The sequence below is a fragment of the Perognathus longimembris genome, chromosome 11 (genome assembly GCF_023159225.1).
Source record: "Perognathus longimembris pacificus isolate PPM17 chromosome 11, ASM2315922v1, whole genome shotgun sequence".
Taxonomy (NCBI): domain Eukaryota; kingdom Metazoa; phylum Chordata; class Mammalia; order Rodentia; family Heteromyidae; genus Perognathus; species Perognathus longimembris.
In genome coordinates this window covers 59,859,626-59,884,830 of record NC_063171.1, presented here as the reverse complement: position 1 = coordinate 59,884,830, position 25,205 = coordinate 59,859,626, and the positions used below count along the sequence as shown (strand labels likewise).

General features: G+C 44.6%; 2 protein-coding genes across 4 annotated transcripts in view; both read right to left on the bottom strand.

The window, feature by feature from the left end:
• Positions 1-396: 396 nt before the first annotated feature.
• Positions 397-2,215, bottom strand: Rabif (RAB interacting factor). The gene is made up of 2 exons (XM_048357225.1): positions 2,003-2,215; positions 397-697 (listed from the first exon to the last, which is right to left on the bottom strand). The coding sequence occupies exons 1-2, from the start codon at positions 2,126-2,128 to the stop codon at positions 446-448; spliced, it is 378 nt and encodes a 125-aa protein (XP_048213182.1). The 5' UTR covers positions 2,129-2,215; the 3' UTR covers positions 397-445.
• Positions 2,216-5,733: 3,518 nt separating this feature from the next.
• Klhl12 (kelch like family member 12) overlaps positions 5,734-25,205 on the bottom strand; it is a 36,418-nt gene continuing 16,946 nt past the window's right edge. For all 3 annotated transcript variants that reach the window (XM_048357223.1, XM_048357224.1, XM_048357222.1), the window contains 8 exons: positions 21,173-21,322; positions 17,439-17,553; positions 11,084-11,190; positions 10,095-10,290; positions 8,587-8,745; positions 8,186-8,284; positions 7,498-7,684; positions 5,734-7,311 (listed from right to left, as the gene is read on the bottom strand). In XM_048357223.1, the coding sequence (XP_048213180.1) occupies positions 7,185-7,311; positions 7,498-7,684; positions 8,186-8,284; positions 8,587-8,745; positions 10,095-10,290; positions 11,084-11,190; positions 17,439-17,553; positions 21,173-21,322 (1,140 nt within the window). In that variant the 3' untranslated portion in view covers positions 5,734-7,184. The remainder of the gene's footprint in view (positions 7,312-7,497; positions 7,685-8,185; positions 8,285-8,586; positions 8,746-10,094; positions 10,291-11,083; positions 11,191-17,438; positions 17,554-21,172; positions 21,323-25,205) is intronic.

Sequence of the window (25,205 nt, the reverse complement as noted above, 5' to 3'; positions counted from 1 at the left end):
GCTTTGAGCAAAAGGAGGTCAAGATAGTGCCCAGGCCCAGAGTTCAAGCCCCAGGATTGGCAAAAAGAAAAAGTAGTTTCATTGATCAGCACGGAGCATCTGTTGTTCTGAACTTCAGAGTCATCGTGGCTGGATGGTGTATACTGCTAAGAAGAAAAGGAAGCCACAGGTAGGATAGAACCAAAGCAGAATGCCAGTGAGGAGCTATGGCACCCCGAAACTGGGGTATGTAGAGGCTAGGGCACGGATGCACTGTGGATGAGGCCAGAGGCATGCTGCACCTTGAGGAAGCAACAGCAGCCCCTGCGTGTCCCAGAACACGGACGGCGCTCATCACCGTGTTAGCAGAGAGAAGGCAGCAGCATGACAGCTACACCAGGGCCGAGGGCCAGTTCCTGTGGGAGAACTTTTATAGGTGGGGTGCAGCCGAGTCCTCATCCTGCAGTTACTCATGGGAAACCCGTTCCAAAGCCACATAGAAACTGTTCTTGTCATCTAAGCAGTGCCAGCCAATGGGTCCAATCTCACAGTCTGCGCACACCAAAAACTTGATGTTGCCCACATCCTTGGTGAAGCCCACGTTCTCAAAGGTGAACATGTCGGTAACCAGCCAGTGTTCCTGCAGGAGATCGCCAGCAGGGTCAGGATCGCTGCCATCAGTCAGAGCTGGCTTCTTCCTCATGGAGGGAAGGAAAAGCTGTAGAGGAAAGAGATCACAGGAATGTCAAGGCTGCACCAGCCTGCACACCTCATTCTACTGACAGATTTCTGCAACAGGAAAAAGGAAAGAGCATCCATCTCGGTAGGAGACAGACGCTGGTGGCTCTTCTAGTGCCTGCTCTGATGCTTAAGAGATATAATCAGAGGGGCTGCAGCTGGCCAATTCACCTCCGCTCTTACTGGCGGACTGCAGGCCTGACACAACCTAGTCTCCCCCAACTCACCATGTTTCTGCCATTTTGGCTGCCTGGCTTCATCAGCCCATTCTGACCTCAGAGATTGGCAAGGCCAACTCTGCCACTTGGTGTTCAGCTCAAATGTGAGCTCCTCTGGAAGTCTTTGCTCCCAAATAATCTGAATTAGCTATCCATAAAGTCCACTGGACCTTGCCCCCTTAGCTCTTTTACCTCAAGGCTAGCTACCACTTGAGCCAGAGCTCAGGTTTGGATGAGAAGGGCATGCAACTCAACATGGTACATGAATGTAATCCCAGCTCTTTGGGAGTCTAAGCCAGTAAGAACACAAGTTGAAGGCCAGCGTAGGTTATACAGCAAAACCATGTCTTTAAAACAAACAAACCCCACAGCAAAACAGAAAGAGGAGTGTAGCTCATTGGTAGAACCCTAGCCTAGATGCACCATGTCATGGGTTCAATCCCCTGTATTAGAAAAAAAAGAAAAGAGCATGCAACTTGCACTATTATTCTGGGGACCTAGGGCCACTGTGTTAGAATCTGTCTACTCTAAGCACGGTGCAGAGGGCCCACACCTGTAATCCTAGCTACTCAGGAAGTTGAGAAGTGGGGACTGCTGTTAGAAGCCAGTCCAGGCAGGAAAGTCGGGGGGACTCATCTCCAATTCCATCAAGAAGCCGGAAGTGGAAACGGGGCTCAAGTTGTAGAGGGCCTGCCTTGAGCCAAAATGCTCAGGGACAGCGCCCAGCCTCCGGAAGGTTGGCTAGATAGAACTCCAGGAAGCAGCGGGCTGGGGTGCACTCCTCCCACGAGCCCGCGGAAGCCCCAGGGGCAGAGGGACGCGCAGCACGCTCCCGAACCCAGCACTGTGGTCCGGCCTGGCCACTGCCCGGTGCAAAGCTACAGGGAAGGTCCTCGGCCAGCCCGGGGCCACCGGGGGCAGAGCCCGGGCGCGCAGAGCCCGCGGGGCGTGGCCTCGGGCACGCAGGGGCGGGGCCTAGGGAGGGCGCGGTCTCCGGAAACCGGGTCCCAGGTCGCTAATGCTCCGGCCCTCGCACGTGTTAGCGCCCTCGCAGCTGTCCCTCCTACCTGCCGTCGGGAGAAGAGCGCGGTCCCTGGCTGCAGCACCCGGGAGCCACATCGCTGGCACAGCACTGCCTTTCGGTTTCGGCCGTCAGCTGAGACGAGGTCGTTCGGCTGCTCCGCGGGTTCCATCGCCGCCGCCACCACCGCAGCTGATCAGACAGGCTGCGCAAGCGCAGTCCCTGCAGTTGGCTCCCTACTGCGCACGCGCCGACTGGAGGGGCGGGGCCAAGCCCGGGCCGCTTTCCCTACTTCCACCCCGTCCTGCAGATGGCTTTGTGACACAGGCACTTCCTGGGACCAGAGGCAGATCCTTTTCCTGGTCGCCAGGCTTCCCTGACCACCAAGATTTAGACAAATGAGTCGCTTAAGGATGCCCCTACCTTTTCGTTTTCTGATCCAGTGATTTTGTAAATGGATGGGGGCAGTTTGGGGGTGGACTTCCCTTCAGCAAGACTTAGCCACAAGAGCTTCGTCTATGGAAAACAACTCAGGATCCTTTTTAACGTGGGGAAAATGTGTAGACTTGCCAGTCTGTTCCTATCATAGTAACCACTTACTGTGTAGTGGAGCATTCCAGTTCTTTGGGAGAACTTGTGAAATCATTTCTCTTACAATAGAGTTTGCATAGTGAGGAAGCCCATAGTGAGGAAGGCAAAGATCACAGAGGTTACCTTTCCACTGGCCATATATCCAGGCGCAGCACTAAAGCTGCTGCTCCTATGTCTGGGCTGCATCACCAGCTAAGTTCTGGTGCAGCAAGCTGTAGGGGTTCTGAAGTGGGGAGGGGGAACAGAGTGACCTTATGAAGGCCTCCACTGTTGGCTCAGTAGCTTCCTCTCTTCCAGCTTAGCATGCTCCTTTTCAACAACACCAGGCCCATTTCTTAAGGGCAGTAAACAATCCGCCTCCACCCCCTTTTACCTTGAGATGACATTCTTCCTTCAGGGCAGCTACAACCACATAAGACAACAAGATCTCCTTAGAGTGACCTTCAGGTCTGGGCAGCTGCAAGACCCCTTATCTACAGTTTAGGCCGCAGCCATAAATCCTAGCCTGCCATGATAAAGCCTCTGGTCCACAGGTCCACACCAGGGTCCCCGCCTCTAAAACCTCCTAGGATATAACCTAGGAGGTCACCCCAGCCAATAGCCACCACTTCTCTCTTGTGAGAAGGGGTCTTGTCGGTCCCTTTGCTGGCAATAAATCATTGCTTTGTGGTCTTTGTACCTGGATGTCTCCCTGGTTTCCTGGCAAAGTCTAGTTTACTCTAACATCCACCCAACATCCTCATATTTCATAAGTTCCACCTTTAATGATACTATGCTACACTGGGGATACAGTGACAGGCACTTTGTAGGGAAGAATACAGCCTGAATAGGCAGCCCCAAACCTCCTGGCCTGTGATACAATAATCACAGGAACAAAGTTGTAAATGGAAGCACAGATTAAGGAGTAATTCTGTCTGGGGCATTAGAGCTTTACCTAGGTAATATTTTAATTAGGCATTAAGAAGTGACTACCAGGCACTGGTGGCTCACACCTGTAATCCTAGCTACTCAGAAGTGTGAGATCTGAGGCTCAGTGTTCGAAGTAAGGCAGGATAGGAAAGTCCATGAGACTTATCTCCAATTAGCCACAAAAGGCTGGAAGTGGAGCTGTGGTTCAAGTGTAGAGGATTAGCATTGAAAAGAAAAGCTCAGGAACAGTACCCAGGTCCAGAGTTCAAGCCCCAAGATTGGTTTAAAAAAAAGTGACTAATACTCAAAAAAGGAAGATTTCAGAGGAAATAGTATTATACATGAGCCTCAGTGGGACCAGACTAAGAAAAGGCTAGCCTACCTGTGACATGTTATGCCTAGGGAAAGAGGTAGCAAAATAAGATTAGAATGGGCCCAGATAATCATTGGTTTAGAACTTGACCTTTATAATACAGGCAATGTGACTCTATGAAATTTGAAGAAATAACTTGAGTATTAATCAATAATCGGCTGTACATTAAGTACTGTGATGATAACAATCAGAAAGATAACTGATGACAAAATGGAAACACTAGATAGTAAGAGAGGAAAAGAAGAGCAGATATCAGATGATTTCTATAATAAACTCCTGATCTTTCTAGAAGCAGAGGGAGCAAAAATAAGGGGAAGGACTTGGAACAAATGAAGGCACAATTTGTGTAGAACTTAAAAAGTGATTAGGAAGACAGACACAAGCTTCCCAAGGTTAGGCAACTCAAGTAGCTGCTTGCTAGTTGTATGAGGTAGAAGAGTAAGAGGAATCCCCACATTAGAGGGTGCTCTGTGTATGTGTGAAAGCATAGGATGGTGTGGAAAATGGAAAAGGAGCAGTGAATTTTGTCCAGTGTTCAGTTGTGGCTTCTGGTATGGGGATATGTGAATTTGATCTGAAATTCTGATGTTAGCACTGAAGACAGCCAAGAAGCCATCAGTCCTCAGCCTCCCCTGGAGACAGACAAGTTGCATTTCATAAGCAGTGATTCACTTAGTGGGCACTTCGGCTGCCCCAAAAAAATTTAAAAAGTGAAAATGACTTCCTCATCTGGGAATAGTGACACACACGTGATATCCCAGCACTTAAAAGACAGAGGCAGAAGCTGATGGTGAGTTGGAGGCCAGCTATCAAGGCTCTGCCTATGGTCTACTTTTTTTTTTTTTGTCAGTTGTGGGACTTGAACTCAAGACTTGGGCGCTATTCCCAAGCTTTTCTGCTCAAGGCTAACAATCATCCACTTTGAACCACAGCTCCACTTCCAGATTACTGGTGGCTACCTGCACATAAGAGTTTCATGAACACCATGAGCTCCTTCCTCTATTCCCATCTGGCCCTGTCCACCATACAAAACAAACCACCCTAACCTCTGTACTGACTTCGTCTTCTGCCCAATAAAAAGGGACACTTCTAAAGGAGGTGTGCCATTTTCTCTTCAGGAGATTTAGTGCCCTTCCAGGTTTTCGTTCCAAATTAAATCTGTTGGACTGTTGAGTTAAAAGAAAAAAAAGTCTCATGGCTGGGCACTGGTGGTTCATGCCTGTAATCCTGGCTACTCAGGAGGCTGCGATCTAAGGATCGCAGTTTGAAGCCAGCCAGGGCAGGAAAATCCGTGAGGTTCTAATTTCCAATTAATCACCAGAAAACTAGAAGCTGGAGCTGTGGTTCAAAGTGTTAGACCACTAGCCTTGGGCAAGAGCTCAGGGACAGAGCATAGGCCCTGAGTTCATGCCTCACAACTGACAAAAAAATAAAGTCTCACAGATTTTCCTGCCCAGGCTGGCTTCAAACTGTGATCCTCATACCTCAGCCTCTTGAGTAGCTAGGCTTATAGGTGTGAGCCACCAGCACCTAGGTCAAGTTTCTTTTCGTTCTAGCATATTTTTGCCACTTTTCAAGCCTTCTGCATACCTGTTTATGTCATATGCTATAAATGGAAACAAACAGAAGGATTGGGGGAGATTAAAGCCCTAAAAATTAAGTGAGTACAAAATAAATTCAAGACTGCTTCTACAATTCACTTTGATTTTCAAATGAACTCCCAAGAGTAAAAAGAGTCAAAAATTTTGAAAAATTAAAGGAACTCTTCCACGGATGACTCTCCACGTGGTATAGTGTCTCCTCTTACCTGTATCTAACAGAAACAGCAGGGCCCATAAGCAAACAGGAGGTGAACAGGCTGACCCCTGAAGGCAGAGCTAGTTAGCCACAAACTCTCTTGAAGGTATTTGAGACAGTTGATTTTTAATATTTTCTTAAAAAAATACAAAGGAAATTAACTCTGTAGGTCAATACAACTTAGGGACAGAGGGGAAAAAATGGCATTCCAGAGCCAAGGGAAAGGGCGCCCTTGTTTAGGTTATCACATCCCCACACTCCCAGTACTCACAAAGCAAGAAATCACCGCGAGATACAGAAGAGCCTTGAAGCGCAGCTCAGAAATAGTGATAGCACAGGTACTGGAACAAATGGAAGTATTTTGGTTGTCCTTAATTAGCCTGTCCCAAGATGAATAAAATTCACTCCAAAGACAAGTAAGTAATAACTTGTAGCAGGAAGAGGACTAAATGTACCACACACAGCAGTAAAAAACAATTCTCAGCAGAAGTAAACCCTTGAAAGAATGAGGCAGTAATAAAGTAGCTGAACTTCTGGGCTGCTGACAACCCCTAATGTGTCCCCCCAAATAAATAAGTGTGGAGTGTAACAACGTAGCAGGTATTTGATTTAACAACAACAAAAGAAGATGGTCATTTACCCATTCAAGACAAATAGTGCCATGGCTGCACGTGCCCTGGCAGGGAGTAAGACATTGTAGTTTATCCCCAGGTACACGAAGCTCCCACACCTCCGTCCTCCCCTCTCCCAACAATGGCTCCATCTGAAATCTCTGAGTCTTCAGTGCCAAGATGCTCGCCACTGTACTTTAGAAAGACCTTGGGGAAATAGAAAGATCCTTCAGATAGTGCATCCATCTCAGTCCTCCAGGCTCCACTTCAGCAGTGCTCCAGGCTTATTCACACCCCATCAAATTCATTTCCAGGTTACTTTCTCTATCCTCAGTTTCTGATGTACCAACCCTGTTCCCTAAAGGCGCATAACATGAATCTCTCCCCTTAACCCATCTTGATAGGGCTCTCCCTTTGTTTTCCTCCAGAACGGAATTGTGGTGCTCCTAGCTACCTGTAGATTAGAAAACATACTTGTTCATGGAAAAAAAGATTGAAAAGGAAAGACTTGGCCTTTACCAAGTTATGCAAGTTGGTATCCTTCCAATCACCTAAGTTGGTTACTGTCCGCCCCTGTAGCAGGCCATACTCACAGAGTTCTCTGTAATATACGAGGCACAAGATTCACATATACATATATTCTCCCAAGCACAAGGTACGTGAGAAAGGACAAGGAGGTGTTCCCCAGACCAGAGGGAGGCAAGGCCTGGTCTCACACCGGTTCAATGTACATTCTCTTCCCTGGAGCAGATGTGACTCACCCTTCAGAGGGATACCACCAGCGCGAGAGAGAGTGGGTCAGTCAAATACGTACAATCATCACTGCACTGGTGCCTGTAATCACCCTGTGCACACAGTGAGAACTAGACATTCTGGAAAGGATCCTTGGTTCTCCCACAAAGTGTCCCTGGGACTGGTTGCTAGCTCCGGAGGCTGCTTGACAGTGGTCACTTTTCTCGGAGTACACACACTCCTGCGTCGCAGCGCTGGGTTCCCATGGATGTCACCACTTCCCAGCTGTCAATGACAGGGTCATAGCACTCGATGCTACTCAGCAGGGAATTCCCATCATAGCTGAGGGGGACAAGTGATAGAAAGGAATAAGTTACCCGTTCCTTCTCAGACAACTCCTTATTAAAGTCATCCCTGGCAATGTCTCCCCCAACCCAGACCATGATTCCATCCAAACTGAGGACCAGCTCGCAGACACTCTTGCTCTGGAGGCATGATAACTAACCCTGGTGGTCTTTGAGTCCTCACCCCGCAATTGCATAGAGTCTCCCCCGAAGCACTGTGGCCCCTACGTAGCATCGTGGAGTGGTCATACTAGTGACAGTTGTCCAGGAATCAGTGCAAATGTTATAAGCTTCAACAGAAGAGAGGTGGGCTGTGCCATCAAATCCCCCTACCACATAAATATGGTCATTTAGTAGGGCTACTCCAGCACCTGGGGAAAAAAGAGGGTGTGAGCAAATGAATGTCCCCAAGTCTAGCATCTGAATTCTAAAACAACATAGTCACTAACAGCTAATTCTGGGGTAGATGAGAGATATGGCTGTGGTCCAGACAGGCTCAGATAGTATAGCACAAGTCACTCTATCTGTGAACAAACTGGAACGGTTCTCTTCTTCACTCAGTCACTCCAAGCCCACCAGGAAAGGAAGGCAAGGGAAGGGATGGGAAAGGAAGGGAAGGGAGGAAGGAAAGAAGGGAGTCAGCACAGGTAAAAGGAAGGAGTACGTGAGTATGGTTCTGGGGCATTTTTATCCAAAGGATAGATGTAAACTAGAGTTGTATATGCTTTCTCTTTCTTACTTCTCAGCCTAGTCCACATGAAGAAGGGGATGGGATCTAGCTCAGAAGTAGAGCACTTCATTTCCACAAACAAGGCTCTGGGTTCAGTCCCCAGTACCAAAAATTCTTTACCACCTCTCAGAATTGGTCTTACCAGAACGCTTTGTAGCCATTGGTGTAACATTGGTCCAGTGTCCTGTATGGGGATCATATTTCTCAACTGAACTTAAGATATTCAAGCCATCATATCCTCCTGAAAGACAAAGTAGAGATCATTCCAGGAAAAAAAAAAAAAGGTAAATCCAAGTTGGCCTTCTCTGAATGCTTTACCTAATTCGGTTAATTTAATTTTGTTATTTTGCTCTAATAACCCAGAGAGAAATCAGTGTCCTATTGTTTGCTGACAAAGATAATGCCAGTTAATGGAGAATATACTGAGTGAGAGTACAGGCTGTGTGGAGGGAAGCCTTTGAACTTAATTCTGGCAAAGAAAAGAGGCTCCACTCAGAGCCTACCTACCCCAGTTCTCTCATCCCTTCATCCCACACTGAGTACCTAGGCAGTAGATCACTCCACTGGCTACAACCAGTCCTGCACCCTCTCGAGCTGTCTGCATATCTCCCAGCATGCTCCACTGGTCAATGTTTGGGTCATATCGCTCCATACTGGTATGACGCCTGCTTCCATCAAAGCCTCCAGAGACGTAGATCATATCTGATCAGAATGAACAAATCACACGTTATTAAATAATGAGGAGAGATTTCTCAGAACTCTTTTCTCTACAGATCCTTCCCCATAGATCCTTCAAATATCTGGAGGCAAAAAATATAGTATTTCTTTATGGGCTAAATCATTTGAGTCTCAGAGACAAGGAAAATAGCACAGCTAAGGCATGTAAGAGAATTGCTTAGGCTCGATGTAGTAGTGCATAGCTGTAATCGCTCAGATGCCAGAGGCAAGAGGGTAATGAGTTTAAGGCCAGCCTGGGTTGCACAGTAAATCAAAGAAGCTGGGCACTGGTAGCTCTTGTCTGTAATCCTAGCTACTCTCAGGAGACTGAGATCTGAGGACAGTGGTTTGGAGCCAGCCTGGGCAGGAAAGGCCACGAGACTCACATCTCCAATTAACCACCTAAACATTAGAAGTGGAGCTGTGGCTCAAAGTGGTAGAGAGCTAGCCTTGATTAAAACAGCTCAGGGACAGTACCCAGGCCCTGAGATCAAGTCCCAAGACTGAAAAAAAAAGAAGAAAGAAGGGAGTAGGAGGGAGGAGACACGAAGAATGCTGTAAGAAGAAAAATTTTATTTATTTATATTTTTGTGGTAATACTAGGGTTAGAAGGCAAGACCTTGTACTTCCTAGGCTGGGATTCTACCACTTAAGCCATGCCTTCCTTCTTGACTTTTACTGGTTATTTGGAGTTGGTATAAAAGAACTTTTCTTCCCAGAATGGCCTTGAACCATAAGCCTCCAGGATTCAGTCTCCTGAGTACCTAGGATAAAAGAACCACTAACATCCAAATTAAGATGAAGTTCTTGAGTGCATTTGAAGCCAGGTACCCCTGGCTCATCCCTGAAATGCTGCTAGTTACTCAGGAGGCTGAATCATGGTTCAAAGACAAACTGGGGCAGAAAAGTCTGTGAGACTCTTATCTCCAATTAATTACCAAAAATCCAGAAATGGAGCTGTGGCTCAAAGTAGTAAAGCACTAGCCTTGAGCACAAAAGCTCAGGGACAATGCCCAGCTCCTGATTCAAGTCCCAAGACTGGCACACACACACACAGAGAAAGCATTTGATGACTATCATATCAATGTGTAAAAATACAATTAAGTGTTAGTTCCCATAAAATGCAGTAGAACCTCAATGACCAATTCTGCAGTCAGTGTTGAAATATCCACCATTATGGAACAGCTTCTGTAAATTGGTATTTCCAAAAGCAAAATGGAATATATGACTTTACCAATTTACCCTCCATGTTTTCATACTCCTGCCAGACAAGAGAGGCAAGAATACTGACCAGCTACAAGAAGATGGTAACATTGTCTAGATGCCAAGCCTACCTCCCAGGGTGGTAGCTCCAGCAAGGCCTCGTCGGACATTCATAGGGGCCACAGAATACCAGACCCCATCCTCATCGGCTGTGTAGTCTAGACACTCCACTGAACTGAGGCGGGAACGGCCATCGTAGCCACCAATTACGTAGATCCGGTCATGTAAGGATACTGAGGCTACGTAGCGTCTCTTGCGAGTGATGCTCTTGACATTGGAAGAGAAGAGTACAGAACATTTCAGTGACGCAAGTCAAGCCTTACCTTTTGCTATCCTTCTGTTTTTATCTACATGCCTCTCTGCTTCTTTCTGTTACCATGAACCCTCCTTGGGCAAGCAGTTCCTCCACAAGTGGCCTCAAGCAGACTGCCTACCAAATAAAAGGCTCATTGGCTAGGTACTGGTGGCTCCCACCTCGAATCAGGAGGCTGGGATCTGAGGACCATGGTTCAAAGCCAACTGGGGCAGGGAAGTCTGTAAGACTCTCTCTCCAATTAACTACAAGCTGGAAGTAGAGCTGTGGCTCAAGTGGTAGTGTTAGCTTGAGCACAAAAAAGCTTAGGGACAGTGTCCAGGCCTAGAGTTCAAGCCCCAAGACTAGAAAGAAAAAAAAATTTCCAAGTCTATTATTGTTCATTCAGCATTGAACTAGAAATTAGACCTGCTATACTAGACTGAGGAAGAAAGATACCATCTTATTTCAATTAGTCTCTAGTTTGATGTAGTACAATTTAACTTAGCAGAACCAATGGAGCAGGTTGAGTGTCTAAATGATGCCCAGCTTAATTAAATCTGACACAGGGCCACTGACATTTTTGTGGCAGAACATTATGTAATCTAAAATAGTCAACCACTGTTTAGGATCTACTGTGTTCATACACCTCTGGTAGGAATATTATGCTATCAGAGGCTTTACTCTCCTGACTGGAGCAGTTTTAATCTAGAATTAGGGAATGAGAACGCTTACTCTCCACCCACAAATGGTTCCACCAATACTTACTGGCAAAAAGCTCCACTCCTGAGTTTTGGGGTCGTATTTCTCTACCACATCAATAGGAGACTGCTGGCTTCCAAAGCCCCCAACCACCAATAGCACTTCATTGGCTCCTGAGAACAAAGGTAAGAGAGGAAAAGGTTATTTTCCCAGACTGGGCCAAATATCACAGGGGAGCAAGCAGGAATAGTTGCAAGCTGTCTTGTTTATGTGCAGGGAAAAGCAGTGGAATAGGAATTACATTGTAAGGCTGCATAACAGACATGGATTTCATCCTGAGGACCCGAATCTCTGAAATGTACATTCCTGGATAACTATAGGAATCTGGAAGGTAAACTTGCATTTCTCCACTACTTCAGCCTAACTAAATGACTATGATTGACATGGTAAGAGAAGTCCTAATTGCGAGGGGCGGGGGCTAAATGCCTCTGCCTACTCTTCTTAAGCAGGAAAAGCCAAATTGGGTTTTGTTTTTCAGAAGAATGTATATACGCAAAATGAAAAATACATATTTAGGCTGGGTCCCAGTCGCTCATGCCTGTAGTTCTAGCTGTTCAGGAGGTTGAGATCCGAGGATTGTGGTTCAAAGTCAGCCTGGGTAGGAAAGTCTGTGAGACTCTTATTTCCAATTAACCACCAGAAAACCGGAAGTGGTGCTGTGGTTCAAGTGGTAGAGCACTAGGCCTTGAGCTGAAGAGCTCAGGGACAGTGCCCAGGCCCAGAGTTCAAGCTTCACAACTGAGGGGAAAAAAAAAATAAAAGCACCTGCGAGGATCAGGTGTGGTGGCACTATTGGTATACTGAGAAAAATGAATGCTGAAGTGCTGAAACTCAGACTAATAACGGACAGATAGATCTTCCAACCATCCAGTGAGAAAAGGGATCTGGGTGTTTCCATACAGAAGATTCAGGCTGTCTAAAATTATCCAGTAGGAAAAAAGAACATAGACCAAAGGTGTTTCTTGTAGGGTTCCTGCAAACACAGGGAAAATGACATTGTCCACTGGGAAGGTCAGATAACTGGAAACAATCAGTTTGGAGTCATTTTAAGTACAGTAATCTTGCTTTTTTTTTTTTTAAGTGAAGTAATCTTGCTTTTTTTTTTTTTTAAAAAAGAGTTATTACAAGGGTTTTGATCAACTCAGTAAATAATCAAATTTCAAAAACAGAACAATTTAATTTCATGCATGTAGTCCACAACTCAGCTGACTGAGACTGGCTCTCAGTCTGATGTTACTGTTGGCTCTGTTTATATCGTGGTGTGATCTGCCAAGCATTTCCCTCATCTTGATTTTGTGAAAATCTGCTTCCCGAAAAAGCAATGGTGCCACAAAAGCAAGGTAAGTGGCAATGTGTTTAACTTAAGTAATAAAGTAAAAATTTTAGACTGAAAGGAAGCTTTTCCTTGTTGGTGGCACAGGGTTTTGAACTCAGACCTTCATGATTACCAGGCAGATACTATATGCCACTTGAGCCGTGCTCCCAGCCCTAGTGAGCATGTTTTTTAGCATGTTGGGAGGCATCGGGGGAAAATCTGCAATAGAGCACTGAATCCTATGCATCCTGAGCATTCAAAGCTTTTCCTCAAAGGTAGTCTCCTTGGAACCAACCATATACCTGTGGGTATCAAGGTCTGACTATGCAACAGGTAAGATGGGCCCAGGCAGCATGTACCTTTATACTTCGGATGGATGTAGCTAAAGCTGGCTACCTGTAGAAAACTGGAACTTCCTTAGGGATGGGCCTGGAGGACAATGGCTTGGACCCAGCAAAGCTCTGGAGCCAGGTTCAAAAGGGAAAACAAAAGCTCTTTCAAAAACCCTCTCTTTTCAATGACCATTTGCTTCCCCAATTGAGCTAGTTATCTGATCATATTTCCTATTAGTTCTTTTTTTTTTTGGCCAGTCCTGGGCCTTGGACTCAGGGCCTGAACACTGTCCCTGGCTTCCTTTTGCTCAAGGCTAGCACTCTGCCACTTGAGCCACAGCGCCACTACTGGCCGTTTTCTGTATATGTGGTGCTGGGGAATCGAACCCAGGGCCTCATGTATACGAGGCAAGCTCTCTTGCCACTAGGCCACATCCCCAGCCCTTCCTATTATTTCTTTAAAATTGCAAGTTACAAAAACCCTTGTTTCTTTTAGTCAGTCATAGGGCTTTGAACTCAGGGCCTGGGCACTGTCTCAGAGCTTTTTCACTCAAGGCTAGTGCTCTACAACTTTGCGCCTTACTACCACTTCCAGTTTTCTAAGTCAGAGTCTCATGGCCTTTCCTGCCTGGGCTGGCTTCAAACTGTGATCCTTAGATCCTCAGATCTCAGCCTCCTGGGTAGCTAGGATTATAGGTGTGAGCCACTGTTGCCCAGCTAAAACTAAGGTTTGAAATGAAAGTCCTTTTCTTATTTTCCCAAAGAAGCTATATTTTGTGAGTCTTTGTGTGTGTACTGGTAGCAGAACTTGAACTCTGGGCCTTAAACTCAGGACTTCATGCTCTTCCTTGGCTTTGTTGCAAATGGTTGGTGTTTTATGACTTGAGTCATACTTTTAGTCCAAGTTTTTAAATTTTAGTTAATTGGAGATAGTCTCTGGAACTTCTTTGCCTAGGCTGGCTTCAAATTTGATTCTCTGATATCAGTCTCCTGAGTACTTAGAATTATAGGTATGAGCTACTGCTCCTGGCATATTTTGAGTCCTTAAATCCTCTCATATTAGTTGGGCACTGGTGGCTCATGACTGTAATCCTACCTACTTAGGAAGCTAAGATCTGAGAATCCTGGTTTGAAGCCAGCTGGGGCATGAAAGTCTGTGAGATTATCTCTAATTACTAACTACCAGAAAGCAAGGAAGTGGTGCTGTGGCTCAAAGTGGTAGAGCACTAGCCTGGAGTGAAAAAGTTCTGGGACAGTGCCTAGGCCCTGAGTTCAAGCCCTACAACAGACAAAAGAAAAAAACAATCCTCCCATATTCCCTAAATCCTTATTCTGGTGTAGTACTTCCTACTTTAGCTGCTTACAAGGAGCAAAGACTGAGGAAATCCCAGTTTTTCACTAGAACTCATGGAGAAAACAGGTTGGTGGAGTTTTGGACAATTCAGTTACTAGGTAGGCTTATAAATAACGTGTCTATGTTCTATGTAACCTAGATTTGGAAAGAAAAAAGTAGCCATCAGACTACTGTGTCCTCCCTGATATCTACCTATGAAGAAATTTTCTCAAAAAAACCTATACATAGATCCTACAAAGTCTCTGGTATAACTGCAAATCTGTAGGAAATAGGGAAGGTAGAAGAACTTTTTTTTGTACTTTTTGTGATGAAGTCTTACTATATTAATTAGGTTGATCTTTAATGCCTGAGCTCAAGTGATTCTTCCACATCAGCCTCTAAGTGCTAGGGCTATAAGTATATGCTACCACATCTAGTTAAAGAACATGTTAAAAGCCAGGTGCCTGTGGCTGATGCCACCTGTAATCCTAGCTACTCAAAAGACTGACATCTGATGATCAAGGTTCAAAGCCAGCCTAGGCAGATAAATGAGTGATCTTTTTTTTTTTTTTTTTTTTTTGGCCAGTTCTGGGCCTTGGACTCAGGGCCTGAGCACTGTCTCTGTCTTCTTTTTGCTCAAGGCTAGCACTCTGCCACTTGAACCACAGCGCCCCTTCTGGCTGTTTTCTATATATGTGGTGCTGGGGAATTGAACCCAGGGCTTCATGTATGTGAGGCAAGCACTCTTGCCACTAGGCCATATCCCCAGCAAATGAGTGATTCTTATCTCCAATTAACCACTAAAATGCCAGAGTGGAAGTGTGGCTCAAGTAGTGGAGTGCCAGTCTCAAGTGAAAAGGCCAAGCAAGAGTATGTGACACCCCTAGTTCAAGCCCTAGTTATTGGCAAAGAAAGAACATGTTAAATGATACTGTAAATTTGTAATCAATAAAACCCAAATATGGGACCTGGTCTCTTTAACAAATAAATCTGCAAGGGGAAAAAAAAATCAAAGCAAGAAAGAAAAATCCATGGATTAAAAGCCTCAAGAGAGATGGGTGCCAATGGCTCATGCTTGTAATCCTAGCCTCTCAAGAGGCTGAGATCTGAGGATCACAGTTCCAAGCCAGTTCTGGCAGGACACTCTCTGAGATTCTTATCTCCAGTTAACCACCAAAAAGCCAGAAGTGGAGCTCAAGTAGTAAAGCGCTAACACTGAGCAAAAAAGCTCAGGAACAGGGGCTGGGGATATGGCCTAGTGGCAAGAGTGCCTGCCTCAGATACATGAGGCCCTGGGTTCGATTCCCCAGCACCACATATACAGAAAAAAAAGGCCAGAAGCAGCGCTGTGGTTCAAGTGGCAGAGTACTAGCCTTGAGCAAAAAGAAGCCAGGGACAGTGTTCAGGCCCTGAGTCCAAGGCCCAGGACTGGCCAAAAAAAAAAAAAAAAAAAAAAAGCTCAGGAACAGGATAGGTGCTGGTGGATCATGCCTGTAATCCTAGTTACTCAGGAGGCTGAGATCTGAGGATTGAGGTTTAAAGCCAGCCTGGGCAGAAAAGTCCTCATGGGATTCTTATCTCCAAATAACCACTCAAAAAAACAGAAGTGGCACTGTGGCTCAAGGGGAAAAGCACTACTAGCCTTGAGCACAAAGAGGCTCAGGGACAGCACCCGGACCCGGAGTTCAACCCCCACAATAGAACAACAACAAAAAGCTCAGAAACAGCATCCATGAATTTATCCATGAATCCCCCAGGAGAGAGAGAGAGAGAGAGAGAGAGAGAGAGGGAGAGAGGGAGAAAGAGAGATACACACGCGCGCGTGCGCGCGCGCCAGTAACTCATACCTGTAATCCTACCTACTCAGAAGGCTGAAATCTATGGATGGTTCGTTCAAAGCCAGACCAGGCATGGAAGTCCATGATACTCTTATTGCCAATTAACTACCAAAAAAACCCAGAAGCGGAGCTGTGCCTTGAGCAAAAGAAGCTCAGGGACAGTGCTCAAAAGCAGAGACACATTTGGGAAATCAGTATAATACGTGGTTTTAGGGCTAATCCTAATTTGAGCAAATCAAAGTGTCCAAAAATAGACAACAAATAGCAGCAGTAAGAAATTAAGCAAATAAGTACTTGATATCTAATGATGACAATGAAATTCTGTATGTTATTTGTTTTATTTAGTTTTTGTTTGTTTTTGCCAGTCCTGGGGCTAGCACTCTACCACTTCCAGCCTTTTCTGTTTATGTGCTGCTGAGGAATCGAGCCCAGGGTTTCATGCATTCTTGGTAAGCACTCCACTGCTAAGCCACATTCCCAGCCCTGTTTCATTTAGATTTTTTTTCTGAGAAAGGGTCCCACTATGTAGCCTATGGTAGCCTTGAACTCATGATCTCCCTGCCTCTACCGCCCATGTGCTGGGACTGCAGATATGTACCACCACGCACAGCAGTGTGTTTTCATATGTGGTATTGCACATGTGTTAAAAGGGATTCCATGTGTTTTAGAGACATACATTGAAGTATGATACACTGAAATAAAATTATATTGTGTCTGGAATTCTGATAATTAGCAGTGAGTTGATCATTGTTGAAATTGGGTGATGGATATAGCAGATCACTGTATTATTACTTGAAATTTTTCTTAGCAATAAATATAAGCCATGTAGTTAAACTCATTTTCTAAGAGGGTACCCGTCTTGTATACTTGCTGAATAAAGTAGGTTTTCCCCCAAAGTGACCTAACAAGTGGGTCCCAGCAGGCAGCTCCATATTCCAACTGGAAAAGCAGAATGTCTATAGGCAGGATCTTTTAATATTAGTGTAATCCCCCCCCCGTTTTTATTGCTATTTTAAAGGTGATGTAGAGAGGGGTTACATTTATGTAAGTCAGGTAACAAGTACATTTCCTTTTCAATAATATCACTCCTTCCCTTACTCTCTCCTAGTTTATGTGCCCAAAAGTCCTTCCTCCTTTCATTCTAGAATGGACAAAACTACCATACACAGGAAAGGGGAGAGGTGGGTGAGAACATATCACTTAGAACATGGCATTCGAGTTAATCTACCAAGCACAGATCTAAAAAAGCTGAAAAAATGTTGTACCATATACATAATACTTGACAATATAGAAAGTCCTTTTGTACTTACCTCCTATAATCCCCGAACAGGTATGTGACAGAGAAAAGTGAAGATATTCTTGGATTAGAGGAAGTAAAGCTTAGAATGGCAGTGACTTGTCTAAGATAACACAATAAAAGATTAAAAACAGGTCTGCAATGAGTTTTTTGTATATACTATAGAATGTTCATCTTAATTACATTGCGTTCCCTGTAAGAGGTAGCTGAAAAAACATCCTTCGTTCTGCCAAGATGCCAGCTTACCTAGACGAGCCCTTGTCCTGGGCCCCTGCATCTGACTCCGTAGCTCAGGCCTCAGATGGAACTTCTTGGCTTCATCAACTAGATCTCTGCACTGTAGGCTACAGCGGATGAAAGGCTGAAACAGTACAGTAGATACAGTGAGCCACAAGGGCCATTTCTAATACTGAAAGAATAAAATGACATACATTAAAAAAAAATCAATGGTACAGGAAACCAGTTTTCAGAGGAAAGGCCTGTGATGTCAGGAGGATGACTGTGGGTTTCCAGAAATGATTTAAAAATTTTCCTTTCCTTTTATGCCAGTCCTGGTCCTTGTCCCTGAGCTTTTTTGCTCTAGCCAAGTGCTTTACAGAGAGAGGGAGAGAGATAGAGAGAGAGAGAGAGAGAGAGAGAGAGAGAGAGAGAGAGTGTGTTTAATTGGAGATAAGAGTCTCATAGACTTTCCTGCCTGATCTGACTTCAAACTTCAAAAATCCTCAGGTCTCAGCTTCCAGAGTAGCTAGGATTATAGGCGTGAGCCACCAATGCCTAGCTAGTTTCCTTTGTCTTTCTAAAGTAGTTATAGATTTTATTTGGGGTGGAGGGAGCAATACTGGGGTTCAAATTCAGAGCCATGTATTTGGCGTGGGACTCCATCATGAGCCATAACCTCCAGCCTTGTTTTTCACCGCTTTTGGGGATAGGGTTTTGCTTCCTGCTCAGGTGCACTCCTTGACTGCAACCTGACTGCTTTATGCTTCCTGTAGTTGCTGGGATGACAGGCATGCACCACTGTATTCAGGTGTGGGTGGAGACAGGGGTCTCATAAACTTTTCTGCCTTACCTCAGCCTCCCTAGTAGTTATGATTACAGGCATGAGCCATGGGTGCCTGGCCTTCAGTCTTTTCTTTTTGTCATGGGGCTTAAACTCAGGTCCTGAGCACTGTCCTGAGCTTTTGTGCTTAAGGCTAGTGAGGTACCACTTTGAGCCACAGCTCCACTTCTGGTTTTCTGGAGTTAGTTGGAGATAAGAGTCTCCTGGACTTTCCTGATGGGCTAGCTTTGACTCAAGATCCTCAGATCTCATACTCCTGAGACACTAGAATTACACCAGCAGCACACTTTCAGTCTTTTCTGAAACAACTTCCTCAAAGTTCATATCCTGATACAATTCTCACCTGTTTCCAACAGAGCTCTGTATTGTCCTTTGCCTCCCCAGTGCTCTGCATACTCCTCCACTCTGCTCTCTGGCTCAGAAGACTGTCCATATGAATGATTCAATTGGCCTCTGACTCTGGCTTCTGGTTAGGGTTGGCTCACCAAAGGACTAAAAGTTAAAGCTTTTTTCTTTTACTTTTTTGGACAAGCATTCTATTCACATGGGCCAGGCTCCCAGCCTTGGTCAAAGTTTCTTCCTCTACAGTGAGTCTACAAGACTCCTTTCAGGTTCTGGTAGCCACTCCAACCACTCAAGCTTAAGGGTTGTTGACAGATCTAAGGGTTCTCTCACTCAAATATTTTGTCTTTTGATGCTTCTCTACACTTATACATTTATAAACAGTTCCTTTCTATAAATAAACCTTCCCTAAAATTATACCATTTTGAACATGCCATCTGTTTGCTTCTGAGAACATAATTAAATGAAGTTCTAATTACACAGCACATCCATTAACCTGACCCACTGTTTTCAGTATGTGTTAGAAAGGAAAATAATAGTACCAAATATTTATATGTAAGACATGGCTCTAAAAGTAAGTTCACATGTTAATTTACCAGGTACAATAATCTATAAGGTAAATACTATTCTGTTTTACAGATAAGAAAGCTGAAGCACAAAGAAACATTAAGTAATCTGCTTAATGTTTGCTTAGGAAGCACTAGATGTGGGGTTTAAGGCCCCTAATTCTAGCTTTAGAGTCTGTGCACCCAACCAACCACAATGTAAAGAACTGGATATGGGTATATGCATAAGTTGCAAGAAGGAAATTACAAATAGGAAAAGTGAGCTTGAGGTGTGACATAAACCAGCCTTATAAAGCAAATGATAAAACTGTCCTGTGTTTAATTTTTAGAAAGATCCAGGGTGGGCCAGAGAAGAAACTTATTCACTGACATTAACCTTATCTGTATGTTACAAATCAGAGTTCACCCACAGTCCAGTTAACTCAGGTGGCATATGTGGTAAAAATTATGAAAACATGCTAGATGTGGGGGTGGATGCCATCTTCTGCACTGGGAAAGCAGAAGCAGGAAGGCCTTCAGATCAAGGTCAGTCGAGGAAATTCAAGGTTAACCCCAGCTATACAGAGGAGCTCTGTTCCAAAACTGTAAGGGGGGAGGAATATAGCTCAGTAGAGCACTTGCCTACAGTATGCAAGGAAGGCCTTAGGTTCAACATCTAGTACTGCAAATAAAAGAAAAAATTCTGAAAACGCAAAGACTTGAAGTTGGAAAAACACTCAGGGCCTTATACTACCTCTGAGCCATCCCTTCAGCCCTTTTTTGAGTAAGACCTTGCTTCCTGCCCAGATGTGTGTGGACTTTGATCAACCTGTTTCAGGTTTCCCATTGTAGTTGGGATGACAAATGCACACTAGCATTCCAGCTTCTTTTCTTTCTTCCTTTCTTCTTTGCTTTCTTTCTTTCCTTCCTTCCTTCCTATCCCTGGCTTCTTTTTGCTCAAGGCTAGCACTCTGCCACTTGAGCCACAGCGCCACTTCTTGCCATTTTCTATATATGTGGTGCTGAGGAATCGAACCTAGGGCTTCATGTATATATACGAGGCAAGCACTCTACCACTAGGCCATATTCCCAGCCCCCTCCAGCTTCTTTCTCTTGAGATGATTCTCCTGAACTTTTCTGCCTGGGCTTACCTGGAACAAAGGTTCCTCCCAACCTCAACCTTGCACACAGCTAGGATAACAAGCATGTGTTACTGTTCATCCCTACTGGTTGAGAAGGATCTTGGGTGTATACATACAGTGATTTTCTAGGGCACAGTGTTCAGCTTGGAAAACCACTTCTATAGACAAATTCATCATGACCAAAGTTAAAACTAAAACATAGGGCTGGGGATATGGCCTAGTGGCAAGAGTGCTTGCCCCATATACATGAGGCCCTGGGTTCAATTCCCCAGCACCACATATATAGAAAATGGCCAGAAGTGGCACTGTGACTCAAGTGGCAGAGTGCTAGCCTTGAGCAAAAAGAAGCCAGGGACAGTGCTCAGGCCCTGAGTCCAAGCCCCAGGACTGGCCAAAAAAAAACAAACAAAAAAACCCAAAAAAAAACACTAAAACTTATCAGTCTCGTTTCATGCTGGCTTCACTGAAGAATAAAATGGCCTGCTGAGAAAAGCATTTCTGCTCTTCTCTTCAGGGCAAGAGACAAAGTTTATCATCTGAGGTTGCTTAAATAAAACCCTGAGTGATGGAGGTGCTGCTTAAGCATGAAGCAGTGCCAGAAGAAGAAAAAAAACAGCCCCTTAAGCCAAAAAAAAATTTTTTTTAAAGCAACCCTCAGAGGCATGTAAAACTGAAAGCCAGTAAAACAAAATTAAATTATCACCAATTTTCATTTGTGTCAAGAACTTTACTTGCCAAGTGATGAATTTTTCTTAGAAATATGCATGGAGAGTATCCTGCACCACCTCTCTGACATCCCTGGAGAAGCAAGCCAAGACTCTGCTTACATAAAAACCAGCAGTGTTTGCAAGTACAACGCTAAGCTGCAACAGCTCATCATGCATGACTTACCTCTGCATCTATTACGTCTGTAATGTACCTGGGGGTCAGTAGGGGCATCCGCACATACTGTAGTAGGTCAGGTAAAAACTCTTCTCGCTCCTTCTTGGCATGCTTCACCCAATTGATGACAGCTTCAAAGACTGGTTCTTCTGAATCCACCTGTATAATTAGACATCATGGAATTCTGCTTTCTCAGCTCACAATTCCCTCCCAAATAACATATTTATTTCTCTTTTGTACTTTTTGTCATCACCACCATAATTTTCCACCTTCCAGAAATAACCAGGCTCTTGGGAAAACAATCTTTTCAGATGTAGGGAAATAACTCAAGTGAACAGGCTTAAAAACAAAACAAAAAGGGACTAGGAATGTGGCTTAGTGGTAGAGTGCTTGCTTAGTATGCATGAAGCCCTGGGTTTCATTCCTCAGTTCCACATAAAAGTTGCAAGTGGCGCTGTGGTTCACATGGCAGAGTGCTGGCCTTGAGCACAGAGAGGCTCAGTGACAATGCGCAGGCACTGAGTTCAAGCCCCAGGACTTGGGGGGAAAAAAACAACACCAAATTTAGTACCTAATAAATTATTTGTCACATCTTGGTCATCACTTCAGAATTTCTCCTATTTCTGAGTTGTTGTTGGGTCACTTCTGCAATATTTAGGGAGAGTGGAGAATTTTTTGCACTAATTAAAATTGCTTCTTGAAATTACTTGTATTAATAATTGTCTAAGAAGCTCCAGGCTCCCCAGAACCTCTGAAGTAGGGGCTATTCATAGTACTACATGTAATATTGCAGTTTTCAAAATATGGTCACCTAGCATTTAAGCAACTACTATTAAGTCGTCGGTATTTGAGAGTGAGAGAGAGAGAGAGAGAGAGACAGGGAGAGAGAGAGAGAGTGTATACACATATACATATATATATTTAACTGAATGGGAACTTAAACTTAGGCTCACATATGACAAACTGAATAGAGCAAAGCCTACATTATACCACCAGAAAGATGCTAGGGGTACAATAACACCTAGATTTCCCAAAGACATAGGAGTGTGGGTTCTTTGTCCTTCCCATTTATCCCTAGGGCATATACTGAGAGAGAATAAGTTTCAGGGTGACTTCATGAACAAAACAAAACAACTTGTGAAATTTTCCAAAGAACTATGGTAATCTGCAAGTGCAGGAAATGTTACAGAACATTTGATTTCCTGGGTTCAATTCTTCTGTAGCGCATAAACAGAAAAAGCCAGAGAGGGCACAGTGACTCAAGTGGTAGAGCGCTAGCTAGCCTTGAGCGCAGAGAGGCTCAGGGACAGAGCACAGGCCCTGAGTTCAAGCCCCAGGATGGGGGGGGGGGAGGAGGGGAGAGGAAAGAACATCAAAATACCAAAACCCTTATCTCCAATCAATTTTTAAAAGCCAGTGGTAGGGCTGGGGATATGGCCTAGTGGCAAGAGTGCTTGTCTCATATACATGAGAAGTGGCGCTGTGGCTCAAGTGGCAGGGTGCTAGCCTTGAGCGGGAAGAAGCCAGGGACAGTGCGCAGGCCCTCAGTCCAAGCCCCAGGACTGGCCAAAAAAAAAAAAAAAGGCAGTGGTAGAGTGCTAGCCTTGAGCAAATAAGCTCAGGAAAAGTGCTCAAGCCCAAAGTCCAAGCCCCAGGACTGGCAATGAAAACAACAAAAAAAGGTAAAAACAACAAGAATGAATGGTGCCATTGGATCGAAAGCTCCAGGGCTGGGTGGTACTGTGCTTGTGCTGTGCTCCATACCATGCTTGGCTAGCATGTGCAAGGCCCTGAGTTTGATCCCCAGAAATGAAAACAAAGATATGTATATTTAAGTGAATAAATAAATAAAAGCAAGTACACTCTCAAGAACTGGAATTTTTCTTCTGTCTTGCTCACAGTTGGATTCCCAGTACCAGGAACTATTCAGGGCATACATAAGTACACAAGAAATACCGGGCAGGCTGGGGATATAGCCTAGTGGCAAGAGTGCTTGCCTCGTATACGTGAGGCCCTGGGTTCAATTCCCCAGCACCACATATACAAAAAAAAATGGCCAGAAGTGGCACTGTGGCTCAAGTGGCAGAGTGCTAGCCTTGAGCAAAAAGAAGCCAGGGACAGTGCTCAGGCCCTGAGTCCAAGCCCCAGGACTGGCAAAAAAAAAAAAAAAAAAAAAAAAAAAGAAATACCGGGCAAACGAACCAACAGTAAATGCTGAGTAAGGACTCCCTACTTCATTGCCATATGCAGTGTGCTCCAAGTTTGTAGGGCCCATTACATTCACTTTATAAAAACCAAGGTATGCTAGTAAATGACTAGCTTCTCTAAGTCTGCAGAAGGCTTCCTTTGGTATGCTTGGCATGTCAGCACAGGATCCAGTGTGGTACCAGCCAGGGTGAGAAGTAAATTGAGCTAATTCTTCACTCCGCAACATTTGTAAAGAGTCTCTGTTGGGCTGATAGGAATAGCATGTAATGGTGGAGAACAATTCCTTCTTATTTGGAAACAATTTTACCAGTGACTCTCATCAACTTTCCCTCAGCTACTAAGGAAGGGTTTCATATAAAAATTGTCTCACACTTGGTAAGAAAAATATTTTAAAGCCTTTGATTATCTTATATAAAAATTTTTACTTCTTGGGGGCTGGGAATGTGGCTTACCAGTAGAGAGCTTGCCTAGCATGCACAAAGCCCTGGGTTCAATTCCTCAGCACCACATAAACAGAAAAAGCCGGAAGTGGTGCTGTGGCTCAAGAGGTAGTGTTAGCCTTTAGCAAAAAGAAGCCAGGAACAGTGCTCAGGCCCTGAGTTCAAGCCCCAGGACTGGCAAAAAAAAAAAAAAAAACCAACTCAGAAAATAAACCAGAGAGTAATCCCTTAGTTTGTAAAAGTGTATTGTGTGTGTGTGTGTCTGTGTGTGTATATACACGGATGGGGTTTTTGGGTAGTACTAGGGGTTGAACTCAGGAGCCTTGTGTATGTTGGGGCAAACTTTCTATTACTGAGCAACACCTATAGCCCTTTTTTCTCTTTTTTGCTAGTCCTGGGCCTTGAACTCAGGGCCTGAGCACTGTCCCTGGCTTCTTTCTGTTCAAGGCTAGCACTCTAGCTCTTTAGCCACAGCGCCACTTCTGGCCATTTTCTATATATGTGGTGCTGGGGAATCGAACCCAGGGCTTCATGTCTATGAAGCAAGCAGTCTTGCCACTAGGCCATAGTCCCAGCCCTATAGCCCTTTTTGTTGAACTATTTTTCAGATTAGAGTCATGCATTTTTTGCTGGAGTCAGTTTTGGACCTTGAGCCTATCACCTATACTTTCCTGTGGCTGGATTACAGATATGAGCCACCATATGGAAACCTTAGAATTTCTTATTCTTTTTATTTATTTGTTTTTGTGGTTGGTTGTAGGGCTTGAGTTCAGAGCCAGGACACTGTCCCTGAGCTCATTTGCTCAAGGCTAGTGCTCCAATACTTTGAGCCACAGTGCTACTTCCAGTTTCTTTTTCTTTTTCTTTCTTTTTTGCCAGTCCTGGAGCTTGAACTCAGGGCCTGAGCACTGTCCCTGGCTTCTTTTTGCTCAAGGCTAGCACTCTGCCACTTGAGCCACAGCGTTACTTCTGGCCATTTTCTATATATGTGGTGCTGAGGAATCGAACTCAGGGCCTCATGTATACAATGCAAGCACTCTTGCCACTAGGCCACATTCCTAGCCCCCTACTTCCATTTTCCTGATGGTTAATTGGAAATAAGAATCTCTCAGACTTTCCTGCCTAGGTTGGCTTTGAACTACAATCCTCAGATCTCAGTCTCCTGAGAAGCTAGGATTACAGGTCTGAGCCACCAGTGCCTGGATTTAGAAGTTCTTTAAATAGCAAATTTTGGGCTGAAGGCATGGATGAAGTAGAACAGTGATACCTAATAAGTGAGAGATACTGAGTTCAAACCACAGTATTGCTCCCTCCAAATAAAGGGTAAAAAAAGAAGAAAAGAGGAATTATCAAATTCCTTCTATAACACTGAGAATGAGGTGCCAGACTTTGAA